This window comes from Dermacentor variabilis, chromosome 3 (assembly GCF_050947875.1).
Source record: "Dermacentor variabilis isolate Ectoservices chromosome 3, ASM5094787v1, whole genome shotgun sequence".
NCBI classification, from domain to species: Eukaryota; Metazoa; Arthropoda; class Arachnida; order Ixodida; family Ixodidae; genus Dermacentor; species Dermacentor variabilis.
This window is the reverse complement of record NC_134570.1, coordinates 55,655,980-55,681,372: the sequence shown is the minus strand read 5'-3', so window position 1 is coordinate 55,681,372 and position 25,393 is coordinate 55,655,980. Positions and strand designations below refer to the sequence as shown.

General features: G+C 43.2%; 1 protein-coding gene across 2 annotated transcripts in view; it reads right to left on the bottom strand.

Annotated features, from left to right (window-relative positions):
- Positions 1–854: 854 nt before the first annotated feature.
- The window catches only part of Cap-D2 (CAP-D2 condensin subunit), a 56,941-nt gene continuing 32,402 nt past the window's right edge, over positions 855–25,393 (bottom strand). For both annotated transcript variants that reach the window (XM_075685165.1, XM_075685166.1), the window contains exons 20-33: positions 24,452–24,584; positions 23,007–23,082; positions 20,016–20,189; positions 17,315–17,595; positions 16,750–16,855; positions 15,960–16,083; positions 14,953–15,108; positions 14,142–14,319; positions 12,825–12,919; positions 11,709–11,789; positions 10,851–11,002; positions 10,724–10,761; positions 8,891–9,029; positions 855–4,209 (exon numbers count right to left, since the gene is read on the bottom strand). In XM_075685165.1, coding sequence (XP_075541280.1) covers positions 4,007–4,209; positions 8,891–9,029; positions 10,724–10,761; positions 10,851–11,002; positions 11,709–11,789; positions 12,825–12,919; positions 14,142–14,319; positions 14,953–15,108; positions 15,960–16,083; positions 16,750–16,855; positions 17,315–17,595; positions 20,016–20,189; positions 23,007–23,082; positions 24,452–24,584 — 1,936 coding nt within the window. In that variant the 3' untranslated portion in view covers positions 855–4,006. The remainder of the gene's footprint in view (positions 4,210–8,890; positions 9,030–10,723; positions 10,762–10,850; positions 11,003–11,708; positions 11,790–12,824; positions 12,920–14,141; positions 14,320–14,952; positions 15,109–15,959; positions 16,084–16,749; positions 16,856–17,314; positions 17,596–20,015; positions 20,190–23,006; positions 23,083–24,451; positions 24,585–25,393) is intronic.

Genomic DNA, 25,393 nt, shown 5'->3' with positions numbered 1-25,393 from the left:
AGCATGACTGCGAGAGGGAGTACACTGAGCAACCGCACAACAGCGGTTTATAAACACTCTGTCCTCCCTCGATCGCAAGGTGAAGGAAACGTTCGAACAGGCATCGTAGACGAGCCGCCTCTCTGCGGGAGGGACACACACACACTTCCGCACAGGCTCACGGACCGCACCGATGCCAGACGGTCTTCGCAGAACTCTGGGCTTACGTCAGGAAAGGCTCATCTTATTCCCCGAGCTGACCCCCGCAGCGTGGCTGCCGGTTGTCCATTGTCTTGCGTCTTGAAAGGCGCGTGGGAAGGGGCCTTCGAAGACGTTCCCTCGGGACCTCCCTTGCTCATGGCAGACCAGGTCGGCGGTGGCGTGTGTAGTCACAAAGCCTGGTTCGTCGAACTCATCTCGGCAATCCCACGACGCAGAGTAGCGGACGTGGCGCATTGTCTCTGGGACATAGTAGACTTAGTGATGCCGTGTGGCTAGAAGGTTGCGGTGGCGTTCCAGGAAAAGTTGACGCCGCTGTCGCAACTGGCTGGCAAAACTTGCACCTCAGCGGACCGTTCTTAACAGCACGGCCCATTGCGCCGTAGCCTTCACAGTGCAAGGCATTGAAGAAGGAACGGGAGCACAGCGGAGGCCGTGTTTGATTGCCAATAACTCCGCTTCTGCTGAACGAATTGAAGTACTTTTTGCAGCAAAGTATTTCTGAAATACCCTATTTTCGCTTCAAATGCTTTTTTTCACTTTGATAAAAAGTGGTTCAGGGCCCCCTTAAGAATGCTTTAGTTGTATACATATATCCTGTGGTTCATGAAGGGTTCTGCTCACATTGTGTTCATGCCAGATATAAAGTACAGAGAAACTTTTACAGCACAGTATTTTATTCTTCAGCATATACATATTGCTAGGCAATCAGCCAAATGACAGTGTTTTTAACATATAAACAGCACAGCAAATGCAATACATATATGGCAGCTATGGAATAGCTCAATGTTACTGTGATAATGAGAGATGAGGAAACATGTACAATGATGACAGCATGCAACAGTCATGAAAGAAAGCCAAAAAAAAAAAAAAAAAAAACAAGAGGCTGAATTTGTGACCACAGGTTCAACGACAATGCATGAAATTAGCAGGGTCCATCCCATCCTGAAAAGCCAAATGAAATAAATTCTGGATATTGAAATAATGGTAGCACATGCTTTAGTTCTATAGGTGAAGTAACTGGGAGCATGAAAAACATAGATGGTGTAGTTGGCTGACCTTTGTGATTTTGAAAAGTAGGCAGCAAAAATGCTTTGAAGTGCCACTCCCATTACACAGAAAATCTTTCCCGAGTCATTGCTCACTAGGTTTCTACGAAAAAAAAAAAAAACACAAAAAAACATGATAGTGGAAGAGCAAAGAAAATCGCGGCTGTGAAAGAGGAATGTAAACAAATGCAAAAACACGCACTTGTGTTTCTCAGACGTGCAGTGCCCAGATCAAGGTCAAGTCACATCTGTTCTGCGGTACCCTGCCTTTCAGCCATCTTCAGTTGAGCTGTGGAACTTGACTGACATAAATCGAGGCTTAGACAATTACATTCTTCTCGGCCAATGAACAAATATTGGCACCAAGGCTTGGGGTGAAAATGAGTAATGTGCCGTAATATTACACAGTAATATTTTTTTACAGTTTTCTGAACACTACACTGCCACTTATTGTACAACAAAGCAGTATGCCTATGTAATGTATGCATCAATAAATAATGTGCGCAGCAGATGTTCACAGCAATTTATATGCAGCATAGCTTGTCAGACAGTGCAAGACTGTAGTCTATATCTAATCTGCTTATTGCATATGGCCTTTGCTGATATACCCTGCTTATTGTGTTCTCTATTCTGGAAAATAAAAGAGAAGGAAAAAGGAGTGCATACAATGCAGGCAAAATGCAATGACCTGCGAGTATCTTGAATCTTTCCTCCCGTGTCATGGCTCTTTCCACTGCTCTCTCACACACCCTACTCATTCTGTTTGGCAGCATCACGATGTGGCTTGTACATTGCAAGGAATTAACTTTACAAGTGTTCAGTTTCAGCCTTGTTGATAAAAAATCTTTTCTCAATCGCTGCAATGTTCATTTCTAGTACAAGTGCCTGTGTGTGTCTCTGTACTTCTGTACATTTTGCCCAAGTTCTGCGATAAACGCTAACAAAGGTGCACCTAACTATTTTTCACTACTGATCCATATCGCAACACTAGAATTTTAGCCTCCTATCTATAAGCAAGTAAGGTATATACAATCGAAGATGAAGAAGTAAGCTCGTAAGAGCGTTAATGAACTGATGATACATCCATAATACTTCAATGCACTATCACTAATGTTTCAGTAACAATGTTTTAATGGCGGTTCTTCACACGAGAAGAACTAGATTTAAAAAATGAGGGGCCTGTGGACTGAAGTGACTACCAATGTGGTCGACAGTTACTGGAGCCACAACAAAAGGAAAAATAAATTGCATAGCATAGCAGATGAGACGGACGTAGAGGACCTGCATTCTGGTTTCAAGACTATAATTGCCTGGTAAAAGCACTTTTCTGTTTGTCTGACTATGTGGCAGTATAGTTCTGTTCACATTCTTGACAAATTAGATAAATGGGCAAAGGGAACTGAGGTAATCTGTGGGGATTTGGACCCGCAACCTTTGCACGTTGGATGTCGTAGCCTCCATCCCAGTCTGCTTTCTTTCCTTGACCATGGTAGCAAACACAGATCATAGTGAGAAATTTTTGGCTAGTCTGCTTGTCTCATCCCGTAATGCGCTGAGTACGACTGGGTAGCATAACTAATAACAGGTGACAACAGACAACACACTCTCATTTTTGTTTGGTGTTCCCTATTGTGGTTGTATATTGTATATTGGTTGTATTCAGCGCATTGCAAGATAACGGATAAAATTTGTCTTATTTCTCAAACCACAGGCAGGGGCCCGCCCCTTGGTGTGGTTTTTGTTCACATTTGTTTCTTTTTGCTATGAACATAAACTAAAGCACAAAACCATGCCCCTTCCTTGGCTAAGGTGACAGCTGTGTCCTCTGGGAATTCAATGGTGGCATGTGACCTCATTTCACGTTAATGAAGCCTAGCTCTAAGACAACCAATTTTATAGGTGAGAACAAAGTTATAAAGTTAGTAAAAGCAAGGTTTAAGTTCTTTTGGGGGGAAAATGCGGATAAAACAACCGATAGGAAATGTGGAATCGGGTCTTCTCAAACATATTATACAATTTCAGAATTAAAGAAATAAAAACTACAACTCCAGTAAGACGACAGAAATCACTCCACCCTAAATGTACTGAAACAGTAGTGTAGGATAAATGGTCCAAATAACAATAAAACGAATAATAAAATTAAAAACACAGTCAATGTGCAGACAAAGTACAGTGTTTTATGCCTGTACAAACAGTCAGTACTGATGCTAACAAAAAACAGTTGTAAAATAAGATATTTCCGAAACTAAGAATATAGTTTCAACTTGTAAAGGGTCTTACTTTTGGTTGCCTGCATGCATGTTAGGGAATGGAAACAGGCTTTGCAAAGTAGCATTGGAGAGAATGATAAAAAAAATAAACTACATCATTTTCCAGTGACCAAGACAGCATTTTTCCTTTTTTTTTTCTTTTTGTCAGGAATGTGGCTATCTCAACTTCAAGGCATGCTGCCTGCTAAATGCAGCCATCCGTTGTTGCATTTAAGAAGATTTAAAAGAAAAAAAGAAAAGAAAGAACGACAAGAACCAACACTTGCATAGCTTACAGTCAAACCATAGAGTATACCAAAGCAAAAGTAGGAAAATACTGCGGCAGTGTTTTTTCTTTACATCCACTCAACTTCCGAGGAAGACGACCATGCGTTAATGTAATAGTGCACCCGCTGGTGAGCAACGCTGTCATGCGAGTGGCATCATCTACATCTTTTTTTCGATCTTGAGCACAGCTGCTCAGGCTATGCCTGCTCAAGCCCGAGGAACTCACTCATCATCACCCATCTCGGCTTCGCTGCTGTCGCTGAACTGTATTTGAACCTTGCACTGCCGTCGTGGCAGCGCCTTTCGCGTGGACGGCGGCGGCGACGCCTGCTTCTCTTCGTCCTCGTCGCTGCTCTCAGAGAGGCGCGACATTTTCTTCCGGCATTTTCTCTTGCCTTGAGCTGGTGTCTTCTGATTTCTTGGTGCTGTGTGCAAAAGGACAAAATTAAGGGAATGAGAGAGGACAAAAAAATATGTTTCACACATTGACAAACTGTTATTTGCAGGCAGCCGGCGTGAACAAGGCGCCGTCCCGCCTGTGTTGTTGTAAGATAGCTGCATAAATCTGTTAATTAATTAATTAATTAATTAATTATAACTTCCAGTTTCCATCGTTTCTACAATCACCTCTGGGTTAAGAATATGATAACACTAGACAGCAGTATATGCTTAAGTGCACCATTTCACAACATCATACTGCGGCATTTACACACCTCTACTAATATTCTTCCAAAAACGCTTTTCTTTTAATTTTGTGGTAAAAGTTTGATGATTTGAAGAGAAATGAAAGGTCAGAGATCTACTTTTGAATTTGGTGTTGAAACCCCAGCGCAGGCATGTCAGTCTGACATTATGGATTTCAAGAAATATCTTCATATTTCAGTCACTGTGGCTCAGCAGAAATTCTTTAAACTTGCTAAGTTCAGTGTTGGCTCATTTGGAATACACTGCAGTCCCTTTTCACTGATAAAAAGTCAGCAAGGCCCGAGAAGACGCAGTCAATATCTGTGATATCACGAAAAGCTGGCTTACAAAAGCCTCTTCACATGGTGGGAGTGCACCTTCAAGGTAGTACAGAACGGCAATTTACTGATACAGCAGAAATTAGCATTTTTTTCTCAAGTGTCTAACTCTCCAAAGTACAATAGTTAGAGCAGCTAACCACTGTTCTACAGTCAAGCCTTGTAAAGAAGCCACATACAACACAAAAATACAGTAAAACCTCGTTCATACGTTTTAGAAAAAAAAAAATGAGAGAGAAAACGTACTAACTAGGCAAACATAGGATTCGAAGTTGCTAAAAAGATTTGAAAGACTCAACTATTGTTGACATCTATGTAGTGCGAAGCATTGCGCGGATTGTTGTAGCATGAGACGGCCCGACACATGTTGAACTGGAGGTGCTCCGGCGGCACGAGACGTGTTTTGTTGTTTTCCTATTGGGCGGTGTTTTAAGATTATGATGGGAAACTGAAACGAAATCGAGCTTGTGGGCAACCCCGAAACTACTGAAACAATTTCGCGTATCAGTAGTTTCGTTATTGTGTGGTGCTGCGCTTAATTTGCTGGCTTGCGAAACTCGCACAAACTGCAGGTAGCAGAGAATTCAACTTCCATGTGATGTCACGGGATGCCTGAATGGTCTACGCCACTTGACCAAAAAGCAGCTGCAGCGACGAATCCCCCGCTCTGTCTTGGCTCGGTACTGCCATCTGTCGGGTGCCATTTTACTCAACGAAGGCAACGTCACCACTCCTCCGACAGGGTGGCGGGAGATTTGAATTTTAAAGACACTCGGACCCTTCAGATGCAATTTTATCGTAAACTAAGTCTTTTCTTGGCAAGAAAGAAGCGTTGCAAGGTTTCTGGAATGGTATTTAAACAGTCTATGTTGACTTAGTATTTGCCTTTAGTGCCCCTTTAATGTGAATTCATCAACGAGGTTCTGCTGTACTTCCGTCATATCTATTATTCACGTGCCAATAAAATTGAAAAAAAAAAAAAAAGAATTTGATGATTTGGTGCATATGTGAAAGAAATGGAAGTGGAAATGGAAGGCTTTGATTAGCCATCAAGAACCCTTGTGTAAATTTTGGAGGCTCATTTATGGCTTGATGACAATACATGAACAATGCTACATTACAGACATGTTTTGTAGCATCATTATTATGCAACCATGTGATCAGTATGATCACACGTGTTGAACAGCCGCAGACCAGTTAAGCAAACCTTTGGCGAAAATGCTCATGCACGTCCAAATTAACTTGCTTTTGTCGCATATTTGCCATTTTTTTTCTTACCAGAATAACATATTTTGAGCTGCTTCGCTTTGCTGTAAGCAATATTGTTTTGGATATCAGCAGAATACACATGAAAATAAAGCATGGCCAACCAAATATTATACAGTCTTCCATAATTCCACCCTGATGGGACGAAATTGATCGAATTACCCGGCGGGTCAAATTAAACGAGATGCAGCAAGAACATCAAAACACGCAACTGTTTTATTTGGCAGTGTTTGCCCGATTTTAACATGTGCCCACTTTCTAAGAGTCTAAAGTAGAAAGTTAACATGCAAATTAAATTAAGATTTCTATATAAAGGAGAACTCTAAAGCACACCCCATTTTCTAGGAACAAAAATGGGGGAGAGTCCAATATGTGTTGCGTAATAGTGGCTGGTTTCCTAAAGTCAGTTTCGCCGCACGGTTTTTTTAAGTTGGCTTCTCCGCAACACAGTTGCGTAATGCGACAAAGCATATGACTGAGGCTTTCAACTTGATTATCGGGGGGGGGGGGGGGGGAGAAGAAAAAGAAAAGGCGTGTGTTAGAATCGGCTACATACTGCAATCAGACATTGCGAGCTACCATTACTGGCGGAAAATATTCCTAGGACAGGTGTTAAGTATGTGTTTTCGATGGGAGATGACGTACGTTTTATGCATCGCACTGTGGCTTAAACTCTGCCGAGAAAGACGTTGCCCTAAAGGGTTCATAATTGGGGTCACCATAGGGGTCAGGGGCGTGCATGAGGTCAAGTTCGAATTATCTGGCAAACGCCAATTTTAGGATTGAAATGACGAAAGTTTGGGCCCTTAAATATATACATGGGCGCTAGCCGGCACCTTTGGTCCGGATCAACTTATTCGACAAACCAAATAAACTTGATGGAAGTCTATTGTACTTACTTTGTTAAATCTTATATTTCATTACGCTGGAATTCAAATTTATACTATTTTTTTTTCATTTTAGCCAGTTACAGTCTTGGTCCTTTGCTATCAAAGTGCACTATTTTTAAACCTGTCTATTATAGATATACTATCCTGATGACAGCCCATCTCCTTATGTGCACCTGAACGTCAAGGTGCTATGGCAGAAAATAATGATCATCAAGAAATGTTTGACCACGCAGAAGGTAAACGTGCATACCTGCCATTTCCTTTACAATTCCACCATGTGAACTGCTTCATTTTAGAGATTATGAACTGTCGTCTGAAACCCAGTAATTGTATGATTTTTCATTTGTGTCTAGCTAGGAAAAAAAGGAAACAGGATTTCAAAAGAAAGCGAATACACTAACTGGTCAATTTTTCATGGCCCCTTTTTATTTTATTTTTTATCAGTCGATTATAAGGTCCTCGCAGCTCAGCAACGACACCTGGGGCTTTACGTGCCAAAACCATGATCTGATTATGAAGCACGCCGTAGTGGGGGTTCCGTATTAATTTTGACCATCTGAGGTTCTTTAACGCGCACCCAATGCATTGTACACGGTTGTTTTTGCATTTTGCCCCCACCTACCGTGGTTGCTCAGTGGCTATGGTGTTGGGCTGCTGAGCACGAGGTCGTGGGATCAAATCCAGGCCACGGCAGCCGCATTTCGATGGGGGCGAAATGCGAAAACACCCTTGTACTTAGATTTAGGTGCACATTAAAGAACCCCAGGTGGTCGAAATTTCCGGAGTCCCCCACTACAGCGTGCCTCATAATCCGAAAGTGGTTTTGGCACGCAAAACCCCATAATTTAATCTAAAATTATTCAATTTTGCCCCCATCAAGATGAGGCTCCTGTGGCGGGGATTCGATCCCGTGATCCCCCCACGAGCAGCGCAACGCTTTAGCTCCGCAATGCCTTAAGCGCTAAGCCACCACGGTGGGTACCAAGTTATACAACACTACAAATAAAACGATAGAAATTTTGGCCACCACTATGCAAATATTTCATGAATAAATTTCAGACATTTCTGTTTGTCTATGGCACAGGTCGTTGGTGCTGCCACCACAGAGCAGGGTGATTTTTCACAGCATGCCTAGAGAGAAAAGTTTGTGAATCTTTAATAGTCAACATGCTGAGAAATTGAACAACATTTAGTATCTGCCACCAAATTTTAGTACTCTTTCGCTTTGATTGCAGCATTTTTTCCGAAATCTAAGGTTGTTAGGTCCGCAAATGCATTTTTTTCTCCGAGGAATTGTCCATGTGCAGCTGAAGTGGTGATTGATGAACAAGAACAGGCACGTCAGTGGCACCGCTTCAAAGAAGTAGTTTGAGAGCTACACGTAGGCACAAAAGATTACGGGATGCGCATTCTGCGAAAAAAGTCAACCATCAGCCCACTTTTAGCTTGCGGCCACATTAAAACAGTAGCACAACACTGTGTTGGTCATGTCCACTAGTACATGCGGCACAATTAAAATTCTGGCTCCATGCAAAGTATCAGAAAATATTCGGCTTTTTCTGTACCTCCGCATCTCGTTACCTTTTGACCCTGCCTGTACCTAGAAATGCTCTGCGACAGCATGCTCTACAAGCCAGATATACTAGTTTCTGATGTTACAGTGAATCTGCACTTGCCTAACTCGCTGCCGAAAGTTCTCTTAATTGCAATTTTATGCAAACAAGCTTTTTTTATAGCTTTATTTGCACTGTATTTCGCTGGATCGGTTTCCATGTAACCAGTTCGTGCTTTCCAAAAGAATCGCCTGCTGGGAACGAGTGGCTGGGTCACTGTCTTTTGCTATATCCTGCAAGCTCTGAATTTAGTTGCTTTTTTTGCGAATCCGAGTGGAAATTAGTTGCTGCAAATTGGAGGTCGCAGCCGCTTACTTGCGCAAGACTGCTTGCTCCCCCGTTTGGTGGCCGATGCTTGCGTGGAGCGTTTCTTCGTCCTCTGCACCAGCTCGCTCTCGGTGAGGCCCTTGTTCCGAAGCTCTTCCACAAGGTCTTCCAACTCCTCGAGAATCACCTGCAAAGGAAAACAGGAACGTTGTTCGCCCCACTTTCGTCATTCTGCACGGATAGAAGGCAACAAGAAATGGAAACCCTCTAAGTTAGCCTAACGTGCTCGTTTGTGCACAAAACAAATCAGAGCTGCACCCCCGTCTTTACAATTACTTGATATGACATGAAAGTTGCAGCCGAGCAGTATGCTTGAGTGCACAGCCCAAGGCTATAGTAAGGCAAGTCCTACACTGTCAAATTCTGCCATGCTGCCACGTCGTAGTGATGGTAAAGAATCAAACATTACTAATACTGTAAATCAAGAATCCAATTCTTTATTCAGTTAACTAGTGCCCAGAAAAACAAGCAAAACTCAAATCGTGATGACGGCAGTGAACAAAGGCACCCGACATTGAATCAGAACTTTCAATTCCAGTCTATCCTCTTTTTAGGGTATATGTATCACTGCACATTCCAGACTAATTGCGGGTGCATTTGCTGTATGTTGGAGAACACGCAACAGGGTTCGTGTTGCACGTGCAATCTCTTTAGACAATACTCATTTGCTATAAAACCGGCAACAATGCCCAAGAAATTTGGGATACAGTAAGTTCGTCTTCTGCCAAACAATAACTTGTGAACAGTTATAACAAGGTAAAAACAATTACCAGCAAAAAGCAAAACACTGCACTAGATGTATATGCATAATATCAAATACTGGCATGTTAGCATATTGAACTAATCAAGGGCATAGCTGCCCTAAGAGCCAATCAGAGCTGACAGAATTTCAAATTCGGTCATATGCATTTCCAAATTCACCATCCTTTCAGCTCTGATTGGCTCACACGATGGTTATGCCTACTCTGATTGGGTGAAAACACCACTGTGGTGGAGTTACACAATGCGGCAGAATTTGACAATGTTCAAAATAGCATTGCAGGTACTTTTCAATCTTCTGTGTCTACTGGCTGTGGTCACTTGTATCTGTTCCTCGTCTCTCACTCTCTCTTCTTATCTTTCTACCTACCCCATTCCCCAAGCGTAGGGTAGCAAACTTGATTTTAAAAATTAAGCTAAATTCAGGGGCATTATGTGCCAAAACCACAATGTGATTGTGAGGCATGCCGTATTGGGGGACTTCGTGTTAGCCTTGACCGCTTGGGGGTTCTTGAATGTGTACCAAAATCTTGGTACACAAGCATTCTGTGCATTCCACCCCCTTCGAAATGTGGCCGCTGCAGCCGCGACTGAACCTGCAACCTCGAGCTCAGTAACACAATGACATAGCCACTAAGCTGTCACGATGGGGCAAACAGGTTCTTTTTTTTTGTGTGTGTGTGTTCTGATCAACTTCTCTTTCTCCTTTCATTTCCCTCTCCCTCTCTTTGTTTATGGTTTCTTCCAAGTGTTGTTTGGGCAAACCTACAAACTCTAGAAAACTGAAAACTTTGCCATGAGTGGACTAATAGATTTTCATTAAGTAATACGCCTGGCTTAAAAGGAGCAGTAAAAGGCGATAGATATCCTTGAACTGTAAAATTAATATGAGAGACACCGTAAGGGGACCAGCCTTTCATAAGAGATGTCCCTGTGTTGGCTATGAATGCCCAATTCGGAACACTGCTCATGCAAGGGAGAAAACTATGTACATGCATGTCACAAGATGGCTGCTATGATTATGAAGATATACTAACGGTTTATTTTTTTAGAAACACTCACCTTAACGTCGGCTTTCATTACCTGCGCTTTTTTCGCATCTGAAATTAAGAACATATATTGTGTAAGGAGCTTTGGGTTAAAGCTACAACTGCAGAATGATAAAAAAAAAAAAAAAAAGACATCTCACTTGATATGATGCCTGTGATGCTTTCATACACGGCGTCCACGTGCATCTTGTCCGCAAAGCAGACCATGTTTTCGTGCAGCTTCTTGATGCCCCGTTCTCCAAATGGAATGAGCGACAAGCAGTATGCGAGGTCACGCCAGTGGCGCTCCGTCCTGCAACAACACGCACAGGCAATTGCACATATCAGATTGCTGCACAAGGGTCTTCAAAACGCCTATACTATGTTGGCACGTCTATAAAACAAACATGCTCTTCATGACACAGAAAGTTAACATCTAATGTCAACATTATAAACACGAACTAATGACGGGTAATGAAAACATAGCCACAAGCATCATAGCAAAGCACCACACAAACATAGCCACGAGCATGAGACATAATGTTTACGCTTACTGTGGTATGTGACATGATCAAGAGATGTGCATCCACATAGGACAACTTGCGTACATGCCAGACAGTGATGGCAACATTTTTCGGGGCAAAATCACTGGATTGTGGCTCAAAACACTTTTTAGCAAAATACTACTAAGTGACAACAATGATGATGTTGAGTTGCTTGGAATTTTGCTTTTAATGTTTAAATTGTATATAGACATTTTTCTTAATTATATTTTAATACTACCATATATTTTTAAATTACCTTCCACTGGTAAAAATGTAAAAAAAGAAAACAGCCCCTCAGTTTAAGATTTCACTTTGCAAGATTGTGCTTTGCATTGAAAAGCAGCACCCAGATACCTCAAACGTAAGTTCTAGAAGTAGTAGAAGTAGTAGTATAGTGGTAGTAGTATCAGCAATAGCAGTAGTAGTAGTAGTACTATCAGTAGCAGCAACAATATCAATAAAAAATATATTTACGTCATAAGCATGAATCTGAAGCACAGCTTCTCCACAAAGTTTTCAAGTTGTTTGTCTTTGCTGATGCATGAGAAGAGCAGCCTGGAAGAGAGAGAGGGAAAAAAAAGGTTTAGTGTAGTGACCCACATTCTTGGGTCGGTAGGGGAGTTGTATATGATATTGCATTACAAACACAGCACAACTCTACTACAGTAACTCAATAAACAGTAAAAAATATGCTTGTAATTAACAAAAGTAGCAGTCCCATTTGAATTCCTGTGCTGTGGTGAAAACATAAGCAAATGACCCACAATATGGTGAGACCTAACAATGCTTTTAAACATTTCATAACTGTATTCCCTATAGCAACCATTGGTCTCAAAGCTGAACCTTGTGCTTTGATCCCTACAAGCTGAATGCTGCATAAGTGGGTAAGGCATGTGTGAAACGTTGGCTCGCATGTGCTGAAACTTCACGTAAAGGCCACATTTCAGGATTACAAAATTTATTGCAGTGTATTGCTGCATTACTTGGTTTGCTTCGTCCAGAATAACCTTAAGTACACATCACCTGGAGCAATGCCATCTCAAAGAAAAAGAAAAAACAGGGAGGGCGGATCAATTTTACAGACACAAAATGGTGGCGACGCCTGTCATTATTACGGCAAAACACTGCACATTTTGCTGTTACCATTTGGAGATCGTTCCATATTTAGGAAGAGGGTGCCACTTCGGTATCTTTTGCTGCACAGTAATGTGTTGCAGTAAACCAACTGAACACAACAAGAGCTTCCAAGCTCTGGTCGTGACGAAACAACAATACATCAGGTGCCTTAAATGACGGATACAAGCAGGGTGGGGGGGGGGGTCGACCTCCCAATATTTCCTCCTGACCTCGCCCCCCCCCCCCCCCCCATATAGTTCTAAGTGATAGAGTGTCTTCCTGCAAACTCAACAAACATCAAGAGTCTTGCTCTGCCCTACCAACAAAAAAATCCTCGTGCTGTCTCAAAATGCAAGCCATTCTCAAAAGTTTGCAAGGATTTGTTTTACGGATAAGCAGTGGGACTGGTCTATAAGACAAAGTGCTGTACTAGATGATTCTCAAGAATTCGTACAATTATAAAAATATGCTTACTTCATGACAACATGGAAATTGTTTTCGTCTATGCCATGTTCTTCATCCGATAAATGGCTGATGATGTCGGGCAGCAGGTTGTACAAGGCATTTCCCTGCAGTATTTAAAAAACACATGGGACATGTTTTCAGCTGCAAGAGCAGGGCAGCTTTAAATTGACAGTAAACAGGGTCGACACTCGAGTTGATGACGTGAACAATAAAAAGCAGGAGTGCACTGTTTCACTACATTTTGTTTTGTATCCTTTTTTTAAGCTGCTCTTCACAATGTAAGGATAACAAGTCTACTTTCCTTGCATTGCCTCTGAATTTGTCTGTATTCATTGGCTTTATGAACATTTAATTGAGGTTTTACTGTATGCACATCTGAAATTCCACGTTTGGAAGCCACAACGCACATTAACAATGTGCGATAAACACATCCACTGTCTGATGTGCACATATTGACTTAGTCAATTCCTGTAGTTCTGTTGGCAAGTTTGTCACACCAAGTGGACCAATGATGTACATCCTTCAGCAAAAATATATGGGCTACTCCCTGCTTTCAACGCATATGTTGTTTGGCTAGGTGGTGCGGTTCCAGTGGCACTCCTGATGATCCAGACCTCTGGATAGTGAGTACGAGAACTTTTTTCATGCTTCAGAGTGTTAGAACTTATGACATACGAAAGAAACTCCCTCAAACAGCTAATGATAAGTCTGGCCATCGCAGGCAAAGTAGCCTGCATACTTCTGACAAAGACTGTACATGCTACACAATGCATTAGACAGGCGGAGGGGCTCGAGTGTTACAAAACGACGCACACCTCAGTTATGGTGCCAGTGAGGGGTCATTGACCCCTTACAAGGGATCTTGAGGACCTCAGCTCGTCATGAGCGATCCTCACTTTTCGGTTTGGCAAACCAGTTCAGCAAATCCCGCAGAAATACATTTGTAGTTTCGTGCTACACTCACACGGATGACAATGTTTCCCCTTCGCTTTCTGGTTTATGACAAACCCTCCTTGTCATGGGTATTTTACCATCGCCACTTTTCAAATAGCTTCTTGCATGCGCAAAATATCAAACATATTTCTTATTTCACAACAAAGGTGGCAATACACAGTCTCTCGTCATTACATTTCTTACTGAATTAGATTTTCCGCACAATCAGTAGTCATAGTTCCGTGTTTTAACCATGTTACTGAAGAATATTACGTGAAAGAATTTAGCCATTATGCAATTTCTTTTAAGGAAATCAGCTTAAAAAGTTAAATAGCAGAACAAGGGGTTAGTTTCTTCATGAGACTAGTAAAACATGTCACAAATACAACAAACCTTGCTCCCAAGTTCAAAGAAGAAGTTCCGACACATGTCCGCAAGTTCAGCGTCCTTATCCATAACCATGGCAGCAATGTCGCTGATCTGACCTTTGACCTTGATCATGTCGTTGAGAATGAGGAAGCTGACTGTTTTCAACGTGCCCATCTTGACGTCTCGCGACGGGTCCTGCAACCTGTTTTTGTTCAAAAAGACAACACACACTGACACTCTGCTTGAGCACGAGCTTACACAGAAATGCGATTCTTGCTTACTAAAGAGGTCAAATTGCGAGCTTTAACAATTCGAAATGGCACAGTTGGTTACAAGGGACGCTGTAGTGGAAGTGCTCAGGATTAATTCTGACCATTTGGGGCTCTTTAATGGGCAGCGAAAGCACGTACAGGAGAGTTTTTGCGCTCTGCCCCATCTGAATGCGGCTGAGTTTTGAAGCCAGGACCAAGCGTTCAGCAGCAGAATGCCATAGCCACCGGGCCTCTGTGGCAGATGATCCTAGCTTGCAGCAGCAGCAGCAGCAGCTCAGAAATGCTTTCCAACGAATACTGTTCATGGGGTTTAACGTCTCGGCAATGGACTGTGAGGAATGCAGCAGTGAAAAATGCTTGGTTAATAATTTTAACTCCCTCGGGTTCTTTAATTTGCCAGTCAAAGCATAGTGCATGAGCATTTGAACCTTCCACCCCAACTCGCTTTTTATTAAGATGTGTAGAGAGAGAGAGAGAGCCCCAAGTCTCTCTCTAATAGCAAGAGCACAGTGGGGATGAATAAATGTGAAAAAAGTTGTACAGCTGGTTGGCAATCAACATACCGGGCGTAGATCTTCTCTGTCCAGGTATGCAGCAGATTAGGAAAGCGGACCATGAGGTCACCCACCGCCACAACCAGGTTTGTGCGGATCACGGGATCTGGCGAGTTCTCCATGATGTCAAACAGCAGGGCCAAGTGCTGCTCACAGAACTGCGCGCTGCACAGTAAAGGCGGCAACTGAGGGCGGCATATACTGCATGTAGAGCTGCATGCAGTTATCAAGCCAGAATAAACGTAAACCTGTGTGCGGTGCGGTGCTGTGTTGGGTGTGTCTTGTGTGTGTCAAGGATAGAGTACACTCAGTGCTCACTAATGCCGTGGGGGGGTTACATGCCAAAACCATTTCCTGATTATGAGGCACGCCGTAGTGAAGTGAAGTGAAGTGAAGGACTCCAGAAATTTCGACCACCTGCAGTTCTTTAACGTACACCTAAATCGAAGTACACAGGTGTTTTCGCATTTCGCCCAATGCCACAACAACAACTGATGATTTGATACAAAGAGTGTCCTGCCTCGTTTGTTGGAATTCACTCGCCCTTTGGAACGATGCACCTATAGTTGGCGTCAACCTAAGATTGCAGATTCACATGTCTAACTAAAATATAATTTGTACAGAAGCACCAGTCAATTATGTTCACTCATTTCTGTAACACCACAATGGAGGCAAACTTTTCAATATCAATATCGGCATCTTTCGGGAACTACGTTTTGGAGCATGAACACACACAGAGTAGGTGCATTAAGATATCTGTGGCACGAGCTTGTGTTGAATACATGGCTTGTCACTGAAAACAGTCACGACTTCGACCGAGTACTACTGCTGAGCCCTTCACAAAGATACAGGTAAGGAAAAAAACACACCCCAGCTGTTCTGACAATTTCGACCGGATGATCAAGAGCTCTTGCTCACAGCTCCGACACCCAGCAGCAGTCGCTGCCACAGGCATTTGCTGAAGATGACGACCACACCTGTTTGTAGTCGCCCAAAAAAGGGGCATCAATACTAACTTGATCGACATCAGTTTGGCCAGTGCAAGGGAGGCGACGGTATGCACACCCTCGTCCATGTACGTGCTCTGTTCAGTGACGACGTGCACCACAAGCTTGCTCCAAGCGCCGAGAGAATTTTCCTCTACAAATGAGGAAAGAAACCATCAAAATCATTTCGCTCCTAAGCACAGCAAACAGTGAGAGCTGCCCACATGGCACTAACAGAAATTGTGCAGATGCATTAGGAAGGGGGTGAGTTCAATTTCTTTTTTCTTTTTCAGTGTGGCACCAGAAAATGAAATTATAGTGTAACATCATTACAATTCAGCAGGTCACAAGAGATATTAGAAGTGACAGTAATAACAGCGACAACTACGTTACTGATTACATTCATTAGTACAGTTGTATACCAAATTGTAAATCATGCTGTTTTTATAGTGAACCCCTGTGGACAACCCAAAATCTGTTCTCACGGCAGGCACTTTGATTCGGTATACAGTGGACTCTCTTTAAACGGAACCTCAAGGGGCCCGTAAAATTGGTTCTGTTTATCAGGAGTTCCATTTACTGAGAGAGAAAGCTGCAGAGAACTGCATGAATACAAAACTAACCAACCATGAGGATGGTGTTCCGTTCAAGAGGCAGCTCCATCTACGCGATTTCTGTTTGAGATTCCACTGTACCTCTATTACAGCTAACTGGAATTCAGATAGTTATCACGGTCTGGTGTAATGAGCTTACACTACATGGCTAGCATGTAAAATGACAGAGTCGGGCCACTCTGCACACAGAGGGAGATTGTGCTCACCGCTCAGCAACACGTCGTCCAAAAGGTGAACAATGTACTCTGCGTCCGTGTCATCTGTCACTGGACCCAACATCTCGTCGTCAGCATTCTGGCTGTCAGCCGCTTCCTACAGAAAGAATGCAGCCCAACAATGAATGAGAGAGGTTTATGCAACATTCTTCTGAAACAAAGACACAGCCTGGCGAATCACACACCTTGTAAACATGATGTTACAAAAAAGCGGTTCTGGGAAACGAGGTCACAGTGTCAAGCAGCAAGCCACACAGTGCACTTAGCCACCAAACAAAGCACAGTTAACTCATGTCAACTTTTGACTATTTTTGCAATGAAGCATCAGAAAAAAAAAAGAAAATGCTGTAACACCTTGTGGTGCATGAAATGACAGAGTCCATTATATTTTACCGAGAAAGACCATTTTCACTGAACTGGTTTTGTTATAAAACACGGTGACAGGGTATTGCTCAAGCGAGTAAACATGACCCTACAGCGCATGCAATAAATAGGGCATGGCCTAGCCATGATACGCAACTTGGTAAAGCTTGACACAGCGGCTAATGTGTCTCACCTGGCTCTGGGTAAGGACATGTCCGGTAGCAGAGAACGACTGCCGCTTCTTTCGCTTCGCAACTTGTTCCTTCCGGTCCTTGACGGCCTCCCGCTTCCGCTTCAGCTGAGCAAATACATCCACGTCGAGGTAGATGAGTTGCCGAAGTGCCACCTGACCGACGCAAGCCAGGGTGCGCGACAGCAGCAGGCTTGAACACTCAAACAAAGGTGTCTGGGGTGATTCCTCCACTGCCTTTTCTCCGTTCTCTTCTTGCGAGTTTTGAGAATCTTGTGGCTTGGCTGTGTTACAGAAAGACGGGCATGATGCTTGGTGAGGCAAGAACGATGTGGCAAGGTTAGTAAAGGAGAGACAGGGACAAAGAGACATCAACATTATTCACAACCAGCTCTTTGTTCGAACTGTCGGCGTGGTTACAGCCGAACCCGGATTACATCGAATGACAGTGTATATATCAAACACACGAATTCTCCACTTGGAAATCCTGTGTAGTAGTACAGAAAGCTGTACGCTAGTAAGGAACTCCTGTTCGCTGCTACATTCCACATATTAAAGGCTGTGCTGCGCCCACGCAAGTGTGCTTCTCCTAAAGGGATCGTAATCGCTTTTCGCGCCCTCGAAAATATTTTATGCCGACGAATGCGAAACGGCACTGTTTGGCATACTGTGCTGTCAACCGAGACATTGGCCCTGAAGAGCAGCACGTACCATGGAGACAAAATGAGCAGTGTGCAAACTGCGGCCATTTGTTATCGGCAAAAGCAGATCCCCGAGCTGCTTCAAGAATGTGAAAAGCTTCCCAGTCCGATACGCATTCCACGAAAAAGTTCGAATGACATCCGATCTTTTGACTGAGTGGCTCCAGGCATGGCATCCCAAACTGGGGATGTCGGCTCTGCTGGGTTTCGCCTTGTGGACAATGGCATTTCGCAAACAACATTTTAGCTTTCCATGAAGGGCTAAAACAAATTCAATCTCAATCCTCACTTGGATGAACTTTAAAATTGCAGTTTGGATTTAACAAAACCACTACACACCATATCCGCACTTCACGGAAATAGCGTCGTGGAAGCAGCGTGCAGGACTCATCGCTGTGGGATGAATGAACCAAACGAACATATTTCATTCATGCTTGCAGGGTTAACCTGAGTGGGAATGGACTCGAGTGTTCTGCAAGCTGAAAGCCACTTTTCAATCCAACAGTGTCTGCAAGTGTAGGCAGGTGCCGACACAGCGCAGCCGAAGGGGAAGGGTTGAGAACGAAGGGACCGCGAGGCGTCGGACTGCACAAGAAGTGAGGATGACCGGTTCCAAAAGGAAGCCGTTTCCTAAATCAATACCGAACACAAATGCCTGATTGAATAGTGGCCGATGTACGATGATCGGCCAGATTAGCATTTAAACGGTGTATTGTATGGACGCGCAGCCTGGCGCATTCACGCAAAATCCACACTACAAGTGCGCCGATGACAACAAGGCGCATATCCATACTGACTGGTCTGCTTCCACATTGCATCCATTTCAACTTAATCCTGAATAAAAACGCACAAGCACTCCAACACGCATGAGGCATACCGTAGTCTCACATTTGAGTGACCTTTAGGATTTTTAATGTTAGCACAGTGGTTATTACCTCAAAGACCACTCCGTTGTGCGAGCGACTTGAGGCATTCTTATGAAAAAATTAGATAAGACTTCTGTGCGTTCAGTAAATTCTCATTTTTCATGATCTCGGAAAACTGCGAGACATGCGGAGGTTTCAATTAAGCTTTATGTTCTGAATTATCAATATATCTATTTCATGATACCCTTTGAGTTCAATATACTATTCGCATTCGCACGAAGTGCGAAAGAGTGCATACAATGATTTTAATGAAGCTTGGCACAAAGCCTGCGGTTGGTATGAAGAAAGAAATTTTTATGGCAACCTATTGAGGTTCTCAGGGATGATGAAGAAGCAGTTGCAAATGTATCAATGCAGTAAAAGTTTGGATTCAACTGAATCTCGCATGATGCCACAAATAAAATCTGATCCACGTTCCTCACAAGCGAAGAAAACATCATCGTGATCCAGGCATCGAACTTGTGACTACTGTCTGAATGTGGCTGTTACTATAAACCAATTAAACACGGTACACTGCATTTGTATTATCTGCATCCTTAGTGGTGGCAGTCACACAATATCTTTAGACGGTTGTCTTTGAGTGTTCTAAAGAGCTCCCAGAAGGCTGACCTTGTTCGGACAGCTAAGAAAGATATTCCGGCTAAATTCAAATGGTCCTTACTGATCACGCGACTTCAGATCAGGGTGCTGGGAGGCACTCCCAGTATTGCCATCGGAGCCGCTGAGAAAACTAATTTGTTTCTGGTCACAGGACCCGGCTAGTTTTTGTGTTTGCGTTGGCAAGGAGGGTACTTGCTTCGTTCACCCAAACGATGATTTTCATTCACGTACACTGCTATTGCTGCCGCGTTTCACATCTAAACGCGGCCAGCGGTGACGGCACTGGCTGCATTACAGGAAGTTCCCTTCGCTTTTGCTTCCTCTTCTCTCTCTGCTTGAAAAGGCAGCCGGCTGTTTGACTGGCATAAATCATCTCCTGCGTGGACCCAGAGTGTCTCTGCAACCAGTTCCCTTGGATTTGGAGGATCACAGCGACTGTCCGAAGTTGACAAAAACTCTAGCAGGTTGTGCACTTGCCTTCTGCCACACCATTGACTGCCGCACGCTGCTGGCACCGGGGCAGCAACCTCTCAGCCAAACCGTGCAGAATAGTGTCGGCAATTTCGGCTGGCTGCACGGCATACTTGTAGATCACGTCAAGTGCCCTCTCCATGGTGGGGATCCAAACAGTCAGGCTGGTGTCGGTAAATGCTGCAAGAGTTATGCTCGAGTTATGCACCGCAGTCACAAGAACAGGTGAAGCAATTAAAAAATGCCTGAAGGACTTGGTTGCTTTTCCTTGCATACGTCTTGTCCGAATAGTTGCACCTACATCACACATTTAGAAGTTGGTAAGAACAAACTTCGGTTGCAAGCTATACGTGAATTTATACTTGCTTCATGGCAGTCATAGTAGCTGTGGTGGCTTTCCTCAGAGATCTCCCATGAGCCCTATCTTGCATTAGCCCACTCACAACAAGTATAAACCAGAATAATTCTCTAATGGAAGGCAGCACTGAAAGTGGTGTTGACTGAAGATGCAAGAAGAAACTGTTCCCAGAGCTTTGCCTTGTCAGAATAACTGTGCAGATGTGCTTGTACAAAGATCCCAGTGCTGTTTTATGAAATCATAAGGTGTTTACATGAGAGTCTTATCAAGGGGATCAGAAGGAATTATTTGTAATGATGTTTGCAAACTTTCACTCCATTCCCCACCGTCTCTCACAAGCATCAAAGATGTAGAAACATACAAATGTGAGCTCATTGATTAATGAACATAATGAAAAATGCTTCAGAGACTGTGGAAACACTGAAAGGGAAATATATTGCATAAGTGTAAAGTTCAAAGAAAACTCTGTCTGCGTTCCTTGCAAAGACGACTTTGCAGCTGAAGCTTCAGAGCAAAGCTTTACCGAATACCAGTAGAGCGTTTTGTGCCTTTTCCAGTAAGCCACTGTCATGCCCTTTTTTGTTATACATGCTTAGTGACGCTGAACTACCACTAAAAAGTTTACCCCATGAAAGGTTTTGCAGCAACCAGCCCCTACTCGGCTGTAGGGGACCTCTAGTGGCTTTCAAACAAGCAGTTGCCCTTTTTTGCAGGATGTTTCAAGTTCTTGAGCCATCTGGTGAGGTAACATTGCTGTCCCTATGCGGCAGGGAAGGAGACATTTATATTGTGTGAATAAGCCTTTGTACGAGTGTATACACAAAATACATGCATTTCCTTTTCCGAGGTAAGCATAAAAGGAGCCACGGTTTATATGTAAGGACATGTTACACATGAAAATATGTTAAAAGAATCGCAAGAACAACATTCTAGTAGTGGTGTGTAAGCATTAGAAACGTTGAATAATCGATTTGAATCAGTTAGTATTTGATTCGACTTGAAAGACGCTTTTACTATTTGAAATATACGAAACCCGAAAATGACTGTTCTGTTCTTTAAGTCAGCTTCACCACGCTATAGCTGCCCAATCGACGAAGCATCCCAGCTGTACTGCGGAGAAGCATACATGCCGTGCAGTGAAGCATATCAAACATAAGAAGGAGGCAGTGTCACAGGGCCCCTGCTGGTGCTTATGGCTACCCGACACTATCAGCTGAAGTACCCACACTGTTGCCTCTTCACGCATCTGGACAACACCAGCCGTAAGGTGGTAATGTCTGTCTACTACTAATCTGGCTAAGCGCCTAAAAGCATGGTTTCTAAACTACAAATTTGACCAAGCAGCAAGCAAGCTTGGCAATGCATTTAGACTCTCATTCTAAAGTAGTTGATGAGTACCACCACGATGTTTCAATGGCAACCTGGTTTTTAAAGCTGGCTTTAGAAGAAGCAAACAAAATTTCAACACCAAGGAACTCAGATATGTCCTCAACAGCGAAAGCTTCAGAAGAGGTTCCTTTCACATTAGCACTGTGGAAAGACTTCGACAAGCTCATCAACCAGCAGCAATTTCCACTTGCTAGTGGCAGCAATATCCAATACCGCAAGCATCGTTTGAAAATATGTGCATGATCAAGTTTTGGGACAAGAAGAAGAGTCATGTGAGTGGTGGTATAAGCGTAGTGCCAGCTGTTGGCTTTGCTTGTACAGAGATACCTGCTGACACCAGACACTAGTATGTCCAGTGAGAAACTCTTTTCAATGTCTTGAAGAATTGTGACATGTAGGATGATGTTGCTGCTCCCCGAACAAGTTGAGCTGCTATCCTTCATGACAAAATTAATTAACTGCAGTTATGATACTGTCCAGCAAAAGTCTCGTACTAGAGAATTTTGTTGATCACAAAGCATAATTTTCCTGTACATTGTTTGCTATGCAATAAACTTGGGATTTTTTTTTCATAACTCTGGTTGGTGCATCGCGTTTTTGTAAAACCAACAGTATATTCATATTTGAAAAATATTCTATTCGATTCTCACTTGGTTTTCATTATTTGAATTTGTGTGGAAATTAAAAATTTCATATTCATATCGCACACCCCTAGACTTTAGTGTAACCAATCAGGTGACCAGTATTTTTATTTTTCTCTTACTTTTTTTTCTTCTGAAAACATTTGACACATGCCACTGTTTGGAAAAATTTCACATTCAATCGATCATTTTCATGTGGACACATTGGTCAGCCATGACCATAGTGTATGATGTCAAAGTAACTGAATATAGCTCAGCAAAGCACCATGTATTTCGACTCGTAGTGTGATCCCTGAAATTGAATTAAAGGCTCCACCTAGGAGCTCGACAAAACCTCCGCAATTGTGCTCCAAAATGAATTCATAGAATGACGAAAGCACAGTCACAAACCACAACTGCTTTAGCTTTGCACTAAAGTAGTTTTGTGCAGGCAGAAGCTTAAGCAGCGAGAACTAGTTGCCGTTAGAGGAGGTCATCATACTGTTTTAAGCAAGAACAGTTGGTTTGTGCAGGCTACTGCAACAGGTGATTATGAAAGCACAAAGCATATTTGCTTCAGACGGATTTGCGTACCTAGGGGAAATTCTGAAGACTGTAATGAACACTTACTTTCCAGGAGAATGTCTTGGAGCTGAACGAACATGTTGTGAGAATTTTCAAAGCGTTGCAGTGGGGCCTTCTCAGCCTAAAACAAAAACACAACATGCAGAGGAAGAGGGTTAATATCATAATAAGCACATGCTAATATTTGTCCAAATTACTCCTTGTAAGCACAAGCATGGTTCATTTGTGTTGCTGCCTATTTACTGCAACTACAGCAAGAAGCTCCTGTCTGGCTGGCCGTGACAAGAGCCTTTGCTAATCGTAAGGCGCACTGAATTGTGTTATATAAGGTTCTTTCTCGAAGTTCTCTTAAATATGTAAACCTTAGAAATGCTATGTACAATAGAACCTCGTTGATACGATCCCATTTCATACGATTTCCCCGTGCCAGCGTTCGCGATCGAGAACGTGAGAGAGAAATGGACTATACAGTTAAGCTTTTTTTACACTGGTTAATACTTTCCCGGAAAACGCAATATTTTGGCATGAGCGTTTAGTATATCGCCAAATTGCAATAGTATGATATGTTTTCCGGCTGCTACATCCTATGTAAATGAGGAAAGGGATGAGGCACATGCAATTTACAGTAGTAGGCGTCTGCAGTGGCAGTTGCGCATTTGTTTCAGGTACCCAGGTCCGTCGCATGCCGCCATTCACAGCTATTGCCGCCAACACGCTGCAATGAGCACCTTTGCTAAATATGTTTCCAAGCACATCTGGCGTAGCGCAGTTGGAAGCATGCTGCACGCTTTTGATAGGCGATAACCCAAACACGCAGCAGTTCCCTGCTGCAGGTGGCGTGAAGTGACCGTCATGTTTTGCTCTGGCGGTATCATGGTACCGTATTACGGCACTGCCCACCAGCTCTATTTCATTTCAGTTTCCCATAGCAGTCTTGAAATGATACCGCGCGTCTCGGGTCACTCGGGTCCTTCGAGTTCGATGCATCTCGTGCTGCTAAGATTCTTGCCCCACCCCCCGAGTGGGCACGCCAAAAACTTCCCACCAAAATACTCCACCCAAGAAAGCTGCTGACCCAAGCCGGAATCCAGGAGCGCGAACGTAAGGTTGCTGAAGCTGCAAGAATGACAATGCGCATCTCGGGCCACTTGGGACTCACCAAATCAATGCGCTTCGGCATCTCGTGCTGCAGTGATTCACATAATGCTTTGAATTACGTAGATCTCAACTACAGTTGAGCCTGCTTAATTTTTTAGTAGCTTTGGATCAAATGTTTTCCCAGTTAGTGCATTTTTCTTCCAAAACGTATCAATGAGGCTTTACTGTATCTAGCATACGTCTGCAAAGTAACAGTCACATTTACTTTGTACTAAAATCTATTCCGTTTTGTCTAGCTACCGGTGAATACAGAGGTTCGATGATAAGTTAGCGGTACTTCAGGCAAATCGATGCATGCTGAAGATAAGATGCCGATGTGTATTCAAAATTACCAAGTGAGTGCCGCCCATCTTCTGAATAATGCTGCACGTGTGCCTGCAGAAGTCGAGGTCAGCTTTTCCACGCTCGCCCAGTCCGATGGAGATGAGGAGCTCCAGGTTCTTGGTCACCATGTTGCTATCGGCACTGCATGGTCAAAGAAAATGGAATCTGGTGGCAAAAAACCCTTTACGTTTAATGGCATTCACAAAAGCAGGCGAAGACAGAAGTGTTGGGACAGCAAGACAAAGCCCACAAGGAGGGGGGGGGGGGGGTCACATGATGCCTGAGTGCATGTGGTGACATCACCCAGAAAGTGCAACTCTTTCACCTGTGTGGGAATGGCTCAGACAAGCAAAGTTTTGTGAAATCATTTTTACTGTGCAAGCTAAGACATGCACAGACAAATAAGGAGTTTTCATTAGTGTGCACAAACGAATCACATTATAACAAAGTTGAACTAGACACAAAATTACCTGTGTTATATTTGATATTCATTATAGAGTGAACCCTTTCATAATGAACTCAATGCAGTTGAACCTCGTAATAACGAAATCGGCGGGGAACGCGAGAAGATTCGCTTTCGCAAGAATTTCGTTGTTGCGAAAAGACACAGCACACATCCGTAACGTGTCACAGAATGAAACTTTACTGTCAAAATTTCGTTAGCCCACTTTGGCAAGCTTTGCTCGAGGATATAGAACCACACTGCTGACAGTACAAAGTGCATTGCATCCGTCGATCAGGAGTGGCAGCACTGCCACGGAGCAGTATTCTCGGTTGATCGCTTTCGGAGATATGATCATTTTTGCATGATTTTGCTTAAACTGGGACCGAACACACAGCAACAGTGCTCCACGCAAGCAACAGCATTTCTCCAGCACACGCTGTTGCCCGTAGAACACAGTTAAAATAACACATTGGAAGTAACGATGTAAATGTAAAATTTCGTTGAC